Genomic DNA, 10,785 nt, shown 5'->3' on the forward strand with positions numbered 1-10,785 from the left:
GGAGAACCTCAATGCATTACTATAACACAGGGAAATAAGTATTCTGTTCAGACCTCGATACTTCTTCTACCCAGGAGTCGACAACCTGCAGCTCCGCAACCGCATGCGGCTCTTGAATTATTGTCTCGTAACGTTATGCACAAGCATTGCGGCTCTTAAATTAGTTATTTACCGAATTCGCAAAAAAATGTCTCTTGTTATTTTAGTTGCCGACCCCTGCCAATGTCAATCAAGGACTCACGCTCTGAGGATGACAATTTCCTCTCGTTATTGTGTTCAAATACGGTAACTTTGTTGCATGCATATAATTATCTTCATTTCCTCAGTGCTTTAGATTAGACTTCACGTTGTTTATTTTCCAATAACTTTGGTCAATAAATTACGTTAGCCATTGTATATCGGCTTGTGCTCAGTAAATGGGATAAAAAAAACCAGCACACTTTCACAATTCTGTGCAGGGAGCCATGTTGTGTCGACTTTGTGCACACTGGTTCGGGATAAAGTAGTTATCACTTTGATGGCTATTTCCAACCAGCCTGGAACTAAAGCATCGATGAATATTCCTTTCCCATTCACTTTTTCAACATTTTTATCATGAGTATAATTTGCAACAGGATGACATTTTTTTACATAACCCGGCTAATGTCCATGTTTATTTTATTTAAGATACCATTATTCTATTACAGAGAACTTATTGTATATTTTTCCAAAGCATGGTTTTAAAAGGGACACTTTATAGCTTGCACGCCACAAAAAAAGGAAATACTACATATGCCTACATGTTACCCACGTAAATCCCTGAGCAACAAGAAGGAACATAATCATGCTTCCATTACATACTTTTATTTATTGCATTGCTATGAGCATTTTCGGATGAAACCCACCGCATGTATGCATATTGAACTATTTTTTACACTGTCCGTAGCCAACCGTGCTAATCGAAGGTGCGCATGTACTGCGACACAGCCCCATGGGTCATGCAGTTTCAAAAATGCATAACACTGTGAACGAACATAAAGATAATGCTTAAACGTCACAAATTTTTTGGAAAATGCATGTGTAGTGACATCGCGGGATGTCACTGTACAGTGCCGGCCCTAGAGAGGCTCGGTGAGCGCTGGTTGATAGCGCTCGGTGGCACCACGCTTGGCGTGCAGTGCCGGCCCAGGATAAGGTGGGAGTGCCGGCCGTAGGAATGAGGTTACTAAAGGCCATGGCACTCTGGTTGACCCAAGAGGACACGTGACCGGTTAAGTCGACAAAGGGGCCCCAAGTGGGGGCTAGGAGTGGTCACGTGGTCGGGGTCCAGATCCTGCTCGAGGATTCTGGAAGGGCAGAGTCAGCCACGCCGCAGAGGATATAAGCCGGGTCCCCCAGAGGGACCGGCGTTGTTCATCCTGAAGAAACCTTCGTCTACGTCCTACCGAGTCTCCAACACGTGGACCTGGACCCGAGTTGTGGTCCCGGTCCGCAGTAGCTAGTTATGTTGTAATTAGTGTAGTTAGCCTGGTGGTCACCATCATAGATTATTCTGTGAAGGGGCAGTTACCCCGTGTGTTGGTGTTAAATAAATGTGTTGCCTCCAAGAGTACGTCTGCGACTCAGTTGAACTCGCTACACATGGATAATGAGCAGTCCATGTTTACTTGAAATTCCTAGCTGCAAGAAGCCTTGAAATGTGAGAATAGGGCATCTGTTATAAAAGGCTATACGGTCATGGCAAAAGAATAAAAGTAGACTGATTATTGTAGACTCACCAGCAGATGACCCTTTCTCAACACGATTACTGGGGATAACTACGTTAATTTGGATGGGGCCCTTGTTGAAAACAAAGCTGCTGCAGAAATGTACCAGCATTTTATTTGATCAGTGGTGCGTGATGTGCATAGATGCGCCCAATCATGGCAATTTAAAATATGTAATTGTTTTAACAGCAGAAGTGGGAAGGCATATGTAGAATACTACATCTCATATCAATCTGTGGAATAGGCATATTGCACAAAGGATAACCGTTAAAATAATTTCATAACAAAATGTACATCTGCAGGAGCAACATCTATAACATAGTTTACTCTTGACTTAAAGCTTTCTTGACTGCAGGAATTCATATTCTTTGGGGTTTTCTATCTACGTGGCTTTACCGAAAGACCCAAATAATATAGTTTACTCTATTTAAAATAAACTAATTAAGAATTAGCCGTAAAATTCTGCCAGTTGTAATAAGTAATCTAAATAAAAAAAGGTTAAACGTATCTGAAAAATGTGGTCATCCAGGTAAATCTCAAATTATCCGTGAAATGGCTGACCATTTACTCGGGTGAAGATGCAAAGTGGTAACATTAGACACGCTTACCCAAATAAAATGGAAATTTTGTTAAAGTGGTGTACATTTCCATGACCATGGCCTTCTTTTTCCCCAACATGTTTATTTAAGACTGTTAATTTATATTTTCCAAAGCAGCAAAAAAAACTAAATGTAAACAAAACAAAACTTTGATGTTTACACTGATAATGTCACATGTACCCATTATAGCCCATCCAACATGGTTGCATTACATATATAAACATATTTACATCACAGACTTACTCTGTGGAAATAGTTGTTAGGTGGTGTAAGATAAAAGGCTACTAATGGACTGGGCGCTGTCGCGACGTGGAAGCACTGTGCAATCTTGCGGCAGATCAAGGCAGGGTCGGCACCACACACTGGTGGTATAATTCGCCAAGCTGAGCCTCTTCAAACACTTTCCCCAGCTCATTTGTACTGCTAATCTCCAGCACGCAGAAATCACTGAACCTAGACGGGGGGGGGGGTGCAAGAATGGGCAAGTGGAGAGGCAACAGATGGTGCAATGCATGTACACGTCGCGTTGGTTTATTTATGAATCTCGGCATTAAATTATTCACATTTTCCAAAGTGATAATATTTTTCTTATTGTAGAGCTACATTCAATGCATCCTATTTAATTTTCTCTTGCAATTTGTCTAAATTTTGAGACAACTTCAAATTCTAAAGACAGGCAACTTGTATTTTAAATATACTTTACCAAATGTGAACATTTATTAGTGATTCCAAACACAGCAATTAATCATACTATTTATAGAACAGCTTCACAAAATACCTACGCTAATTTATATATTTTTCCAGGTGGTGGCATGGTCATGCTCATAACTTATACAATTTACATTGCGAGTTGTCACACCACTGGAATAGATGTTAGCATTCTTTTAAGAAAATGTTTCCATACAGTTACTTTACAATTTACAGGAAGCTGGACCTTAGTGGAGGTGAATGAAATACATGAGTAGCATACAAAGTCATACTAATGAGCGACAGTCACAATAGGGTGTTTAATAGCAAAATAGTCCGAGTTAAAGACGGTACATTCTAAAAATGTGTATCCTTTTGTTGCAGTCGAATTGTGTATACTATTACTTATAAGACCCTCAAAGGACAATTTTAATCACTTGTGAAATGATTTCAAAACAATTCTTTATGGGCTGATATTGATTTATAAACCCTTAAGAGATGCCAGCAACGCACACTGATATGAGGATTTATACCATTGAGCAGCTACCCAGCCAACCGCCTTCACAATCCCAAGGCACTGCAGATCACTCAGACTATTCTGCTGTACCTGTATTGCCGTGTAGACATGGTACCCTCCCAAAGCACACTCATCATCTTCTCTTTGCATCTCTTCCCACTGGAGTCTACATCTACCTTGCTTGTTTTCTGCAGCACAATATACTCCTAGAAAGATAAAGACAAGTTATCGTTCCTACTGGGTATATCAGCTGAGTTTTGTGCAATTTTGCACATTGACGCTCATGCAAAAGTGGCCATACTGGTGTCATTATACTCCCTTGTTGCAATTACATTTCCATAATAATCTTAAACAAATTATTACTGACGATCTTTAAAGTGGGCTCGGGTAGAATATGTTCCGAGAAGGGATGGCCGGTGGTTGAGACGAATGACAAAGTGGTAGCCAATGGAGAAAACATGCCTGAGAGGAGGTCCACTGCAGAGATGAAGCAATGAATGACGGATGTGTGCAGGAGCTGATGGATTGTTTCATCACAGAACTGACAGATGGTAATGACTCAGGTGGCTTCAACCAGCAGAGTATAGATCATGGCTGATGATGTCAGTGTAGATTTTACACATTTTCCCTATGATTTACCTGCTTCATGCCTCTTGCAGAGCACTATTTTAAGAGTACATATTCAGGACCTCCCCCCTCCATTATGCAATATTCATACGCTCTAATTGATTTTAAAGTGCTTGCCGTGTACACAAGAAATTGAAGCCATTTACTCGAATACTGCAGAGGCTTCCCTGCAGCAGGACAAGGATTAATTTGTTGTAGAAGAGCAGGCGTCCCATGAGGCCCAACTTGGCCACCCAACCCTCGATGGTCCGTGTGTACCGGGCCCGTGCTCGCATGTGATCCAGACGCAACAGGGCAACCGTCCCCTTCACCTGCACACCATGTCACGTGTCATGCACGCAATACAATTTGCACGATGCCATACAATTGTATAATTTCATGTGACAGTTATAGCCACATCAGTTTACCTTAACTTAGTAATTGTATTTTTCATTATTACTTCATTGTGTTTTTTCACTGATATAATTATAGTACAAATTAAGTTAAACGTATCAGTTATTCACCCACAGTTCCCTCCACATAAGCCAGCCATACGTTTTACAATCATTGGAACTTTACAATATATAACGCTTATAACAAACATGCTGTCATTTATACAATTAAATTAACGACAGAAGTTATGATGTCATATAACCATCGTGCAGTCAATTACTCTAGAACATTTTTGAAGCACTAATTTAATGGGTCATAGCTATATTTTATAACTTCATTATTTAAAACTTTATTTCAGAAAATAAGATGAGCACAGAAAATCACTCTTTGACAATGTTGCAAAACATATCATATGACTATCACTGATCTTCCATTGTATGATATAGAGTGGTGTACTATAGTTTAACCATATCTCGTCAAACCCAGTTCAAACCTATCTGTCTTAACATCTGGCAACCCCGGAGGAGCCACAGGATGAATAAGCTCTCGTATGTGGTGTAGCCCTTGTAAGCTGGCTTTTAAACCTGCATATGGCCATACAAGCGATTAGAGCTTATAAGGTCAATACAGTACCATGTATATAAAGATACAATTATTACAAAAGTGTTGGTTGTAATAATCATACATTTTTCATCAACATCTCTGCCTTAATGGCACGATATGAAGCATTTTTTTATGCCTTCAAGAATTATGCATTCATGTCTGTATCAATGGGAATAACACCTATTTAAATGTTGTATTGAGGACATTTAAATTACAAATGTAATTATTAATGATGAAATATGAATTATGTGATCATTTAATCATGGAATTGTTAGTGGATTTGAGATTGACTGAATTTTTTAAAATAAAATGCATGGAAATTAGACTGTTGGCAGAATATTTGCCTAGGAAACTAAATCCAATTACTCTGTGTATTGTTACATTTTTGGTGGATCTCAAATCTATCAAGATCTTCTTGCATTTTATTTATTATACAAAAATGTATAATACCAAATTTTTATTGCGAGTATTCATAATTCCTGGTTTTCTTTGGATTGAATACAATAATGGCCTTTCTGCTATGTCCCTTTTCAACACCATCACGAGAGCGCTGACAGTTGCTTTCATTTGCCATTTTTAATGATGAAATAAAAAAAATATTAATAAAAATCACTAAGAATGCACAGAGGTTTAGCACCGGAGCGTGTTGGGAGGCAGACTGCCTGGGCGACATATTGTACGTTTGTGCGCAGAACCGGCGCCCGAGTCATGCTGTGTGGATCCGGGCGCTGAAAGGAATAACATGGGTGGCAATTGGCGACCTGCCTTAAGTACGCATCGACATAAGTCGAACCGACTTAAGTCGAGGACCGCCTGTACTTATGCTGATAATTGTTTACAACATATAATTGTAATATAAGGTAAATGCACATTCAACGCGCGTTCGCACAACACGTTTTCGCTACAATGCGGTTCTTCCATTCGGGAATACGTTTTGCACAACGTGGAATGCGCACGTTGTTGATGCAGTTTCTCAGCGGTCCATGACAAACTACTTTCTTGAGCTGCGTGGCTGAGCAGTATGGACATTCTAAATATACGCACGGAACGATACAGTACGTGCTGTTACCTTTATCTCAGTTTCAGTTCTTTGTCCTGCCATGTGTGTGCGATATAGTTTTGCTAAACGCGTTTTTCGCTTAACACATCACTTTTAAGGTACACATACTGCGTTAAATGAGTAATTACTGTACAGCCTTTGTCAATCCACTGCAGGATGAAGATATCCCCATGCCTGGTCAGTCATGGGGGATATTTGCCTAAATATAAGTTTGCTGGTCAGTGTCGGTTGGTAGAGGCAAAGGTCCAGGACCTGTTAGGGTATCACTTACCAGAGGTGTGGACTCGAGTCATGTGACTTGGACTCGAGTCAGACTCGAGTCATGAATTTGATGACTTGCGACTCGACTTGGACTTGCATAACAATGACTTTGTCCCACCTATGAGATGTGGACTCGAGTCATGTGACTTGGACTCGAGTCAGACTCGAGTCATGAATTTGATGACTTGCGACTCGACTTGGACTTGCATAACAATGACTTTGTCCCACCTCTGTCACTTACTACTGACGTTAGCCATGGCCAGGAATCAAAGTCAGATAGTCAGGTTAAAAGCACATTGTGCTTCTACCACTGCGCCACACCCCCTCCTTCTGTATCAATTCAATATTCACTATTCAATGCTAATTTAAACCAGTCACTTAACCTGATTTTTTTTATTTATCCAAAAAAATGCTACACATACTTCCAAATCCTTCGCGGATATGTTTCCATCTTTATTCCCAGGTGATGCAGCTTCTGAGCAAAGATGTTTGGCATATTGCTCTTGCTCTGCTGTTATCGTGACCCCTCCGACGTGAAGCAACGTCTCAAAATTCTGCTGTAGCCACGAGGCTAGGTCATGCACGGCCGGCTGTGGCGGGAGGGCGAAGGCTCGCTGGCGGATGTTGTGCAGAAGGGTCCTGCACTGCTCCCTCGTCAGCGCTGCCGGGCTCGCCGCTCCGTCCACATGCAACGACACCACGTCCAGGTGTTGTTGCGTTGGGTAGCCAGGCGGCAGGCGGATGAGGGTGCGCAGTGGGTACCGCACACCTCTTGACTCGCAGCAAATGTTGAGCGCCAATGTTATCCCATTTGTAACTAAAAAAAAACATATCCCTTGCAGGGTGAGTATTTTTGCACTCTGACAGGGACATCTTTTGAGAACTGCTTAATGAGCTATATAGCTGCATATATCATACATATACTGATGTTCTCGTGAATACTATTAATGGTTATTTTGTGTTAGAGCCCATTTTCTATGTTTGCAAAACCCATTAAATGTTTGAACATTAACATTCAAATGACATCACATGCAAATCACAGAGGCAAGCTCTCTGTCATACAGTGCGATACTAGCAACATGAAACATCGTGTGTTGATATGACACGGACATCGGAGCAGTTCAGATCACAATTTCACCATCCCGCACCGACCAGCGCAGTGAAGCATGGTCAAAGAAGCCCCGCGACCAAAAGGGCACGGGGATGCCTTCATCCAGGGGTGGCTTGACAGAGTCCTGTAATTACCTGTCACACACACAGGGTGAATACGGTGCACCCACCCCACGTCAGGTGACTCCAAAGCAATTGTCTGAAGCCTTTTCATATTGAGACATGTTTGCAAATCCTTACGGATAATGGTGTCAATCGTGAATGTGGGCTTCAGGTTTGAAGAGGAGTTAAGGATATGATCAATTGCTATACAAGGAACGCTGCAAGGAGAAGAGGTTTTCAAAAGGCAAGCTATGTTTGGATGCATTCTTTTGCAAAAAGTTCACGAATGAGTGAAGTAACCACGACAATGTGTGCTTCTCCGTTGGTAACAGAGGCTGAAGCAGAAGAATCCCAGGGTGAGACAGATAACCCCAATGCCACATGGCGCTGCACCACCGCCTCACACGGCGACGACCACAGCTTCTCATGAGTACAGTATTATTTTATCATAAAGTATCCATTTTTACACAAAAGATATGCTTGAAAATGTTTTCTACACTCCTAAGTGTGATTTTATTGTCTTGGGCCGAAATGTTTTCCGTAGGAACGCATCTCCAAATTAATGGGAAGAGGGCGCGATATACGGAATTTCGCTTTTGTTCGTGACATGATTCCAGCTTTGTTTAAACTACGATCGTGTATTTAATGCGTATTAACTTCGCCTCGTTACATCGTTTACTGTTTAATGCTTTACAATACTCTTTGTAATAAAACGTTTTTAGTTTTGCCAGAAAAAAGGGGAAACCCCTATTCTTATATTTTGTTTAAAGGCAAAGGAGGTCCCATGACGCATGACCCCGTCCTTGTTAAATATCCCACTAGCGACATCTAGCGATCTCCGGAGGTTCCTTTGGTATTTTTTCGCTTTATAATACAGTACCGTACAGTATTTATATTCTCCACGATGATGTTTTAAGAGTTATGTATTATACGGTATATAATTTTGTGTCGAACTTGGACCCATATCTTAAAAAGGAGACTTTGCCTTTAACATTTGGCGGATCGCCAGCACTGATTCGAGGAAACCTATTTCTGCTGAGAGTGTGAATATCGAAACCAGTCGTGAGTTCAGCTTACATTGAATCAACGTTGTCCAAATGATTCACTCGCAGAGGGGCGTTTAAATGATCCGTGACCATTTTGTGGAGACCGATGCATGGGCGGGTTGTCTTCTTGTCTATCTGCGTGACTTGTGCTAGATGACCAGTTGCTGTAAACGAGCCACGAGAAGTTTAAATCACCCACGGCCACGTCCGCAGAGTCAAAACTGTGGAATCGGCGACGTTTCGGGCAGTGACCCTTATTCATAGCTTGTGCTACAATGCCGTATACTTTACATGCGGTGTATATAAACACACGGTGTTTAAATCACCTGAACGTTCTCGCACCTCCAGCTCGCCTCCTGCGCAGTAGATGGCCTCCAGCACGGCCACCTCGTCCCGAGCGGCCTCGTCCTGAGCGGCGCTCATGGAGGAGGCCGCGTTCCGGGGTTTCCGCCGCCGACCCCGCGTCGCCTGATTCCCCTGCCGGCGAAGGGGTCCAATTCCCCGGGACGGGCTAGGCTCGCCCCGCCCTGGTATCCGAGTCGCTCTTATCCTCAAATACTTGTATTTGCTAATGTGTTCGTTTACAAGAACCCACTATATTCAACCATATCGATCTGCGTCGTGTCGTTTCGATTACAGCGCGTTATTTGACGTGGTAGACGTGTTGTGCGAGTTTAAGCTCCTGTCTTACATTGTATACCGACTTGGCGCACTTCTCTGGACTGTACTCGTTTCTGTCGCCGCAAACTTCTCCGCAGAACAATCTGCGCGGTATTGTAATTGTGCACTTCTCGGTGGGGGTATTTTACTTCTGGTCAACACTTATGACGTGCACAGAGGTGTTTCCCCACATCTCTCACTGTTCACTTATTACTGATTCATTCTTCAAATATATTTAGCTGGCTTCAATTACTAATATGTTTATCAATAAAAAAAAACACTCGGAAAGTACCGACGAGGAGTGTGGTTTCTATTCCGCTATTCCAGTGTGGGAGACGCCGTTGTAGGAACTACCCTCTGGTAGCTGCTGCACAGGTGAGAAATGTTAACATAATTCGTGAAATGTCACAACATTAAACGTGTTACATTGAGACTTGTTGAAATGTCATGGTCGAAGCTTCCTTAAATGTTATCGGTGTGCTGTAACGTGCTTTTCGAAACATTGTCCAAATCATGGTTGAGTTTACGGTTGTTTTTTCGTCACATACATTAACTTTTTATCGTACTACAATTTAACGTATTGCTGATGAAAGGTTTGTCCTGCTTCACGTTAAAACCAAAGTATATCCTGTATTACGTGGACTCTCTAATTTCTATTTGTAGCGAGGTTACCGAGGCAACAGACAACTCCCCCCGGGACCCGAGGCGGCACCGATCCACATCGTGGCATGTGCCTGTGATGTTTCTGCTTTGTGGGTACGCAGTAATCCAGTGTCCACACACACACAGTGAGATTGATACAACATAGAGATAACGATTTCATTTCAAAGCACCATACACTATATGTGTTAAATCTTGACTTGAAGCTTTCCTGACTGCAGGAATTCATATTTTGGGTCTTTCGGCAAAGTCACGTAGATAGGTTCAAAGTCCCAAAGAATAAAAACACCGAGGCACAGTGACTTTACCGAAAGACCCAAAGAATACGATGTGTTCCACCAATTTTAAACATTATATCCTGATACACATCCGCATGTTGAACAAGATAGAGGATACCTTGATGTCAACCGACTAGGAATAATTCCAGCGAGGTGCCAGGCGAAGCCCTCTGTCTTGTACAATCATGTGGCAGGGTGGCGCAGTGGTAACAATACATAGCCGGCATCCCGTGTGGAATTTGTATGTTCTCCTGTTCTTGCATAGGTTTCCTCAGGCTTCTGCCGGTATCCCCCACCCTACCATAAAAACATGCAATATCAATCTTTGTTCAAATTAGGAAAAAATGGATATGACCCACATATAGCTATCATCACTCCCTATTGGTAGACTAATGCACATCACCGACCTAGATACTGGACAGCTGTGAAAACTACTGGACGTCTGTAATAAATAGCTT

At 42.0% G+C, this 10,785-nt stretch overlaps 1 protein-coding gene across 4 annotated transcripts; it reads right to left on the minus strand.

The window, feature by feature from the left end:
* Positions 1-821: 821 nt before the first annotated feature.
* RWDD3 (RWD domain containing 3) lies at positions 822-10,032 on the minus strand. 4 transcript variants are annotated; one of them, XM_078606952.1, is made up of 6 exons: positions 9,056-9,131; positions 7,624-8,893; positions 6,894-7,288; positions 4,322-4,486; positions 3,639-3,754; positions 822-2,797 (listed from the first exon to the last, which is right to left on the minus strand). In XM_078606952.1, exons 2-6 carry the CDS (start codon positions 7,946-7,948, stop codon positions 2,683-2,685), a joined length of 1,116 nt encoding a protein of 371 aa, XP_078463078.1. In that variant the 5' UTR covers positions 7,949-8,893; positions 9,056-9,131; the 3' UTR covers positions 822-2,682. The 4 variants fall into 4 exon arrangements, with proteins under 4 accessions (XP_078463078.1, XP_078463082.1, XP_078463081.1 ...); XM_078606956.1 differs by having other exon boundaries at positions 7,624-7,716; positions 8,761-9,125; XM_078606955.1 differs by lacking the exon at positions 7,624-8,893 and having other exon boundaries at positions 9,056-10,009.
* Between the last annotated feature and the right edge of the window lie 753 nt (positions 10,033-10,785).

Source organism: Lampetra planeri, chromosome 26 (assembly GCF_965212315.1).
Source record: "Lampetra planeri chromosome 26, kcLamPlan1.2.h2, whole genome shotgun sequence".
NCBI classification, from domain to species: domain Eukaryota; kingdom Metazoa; phylum Chordata; class Hyperoartia; order Petromyzontiformes; family Petromyzontidae; genus Lampetra; species Lampetra planeri.

Bases quoted from the DNA above. Each gene is read 5' to 3' on its own strand.
- RWDD3 (XM_078606952.1), bottom strand. From the start codon at position 7,948: ATGCATCCAAACATAGCTTGCCTTTTGAAAACCTCTTCTCCTTGCAGC. The intron at 4,487-6,893 runs GTATGTGTAGCA...CATGGTGTGCAG, and splicing joins TATCCGCGAAGGATTTGGAA to GTGAAGGGGACGGTTGCCCT. The intron at 3,755-4,321 runs GTAAATGGCTTC...TTATCTTTCTAG, and splicing joins GAAGCCTCTGCAGTATTCGA to GAGTATATTGTGCTGCAGAA.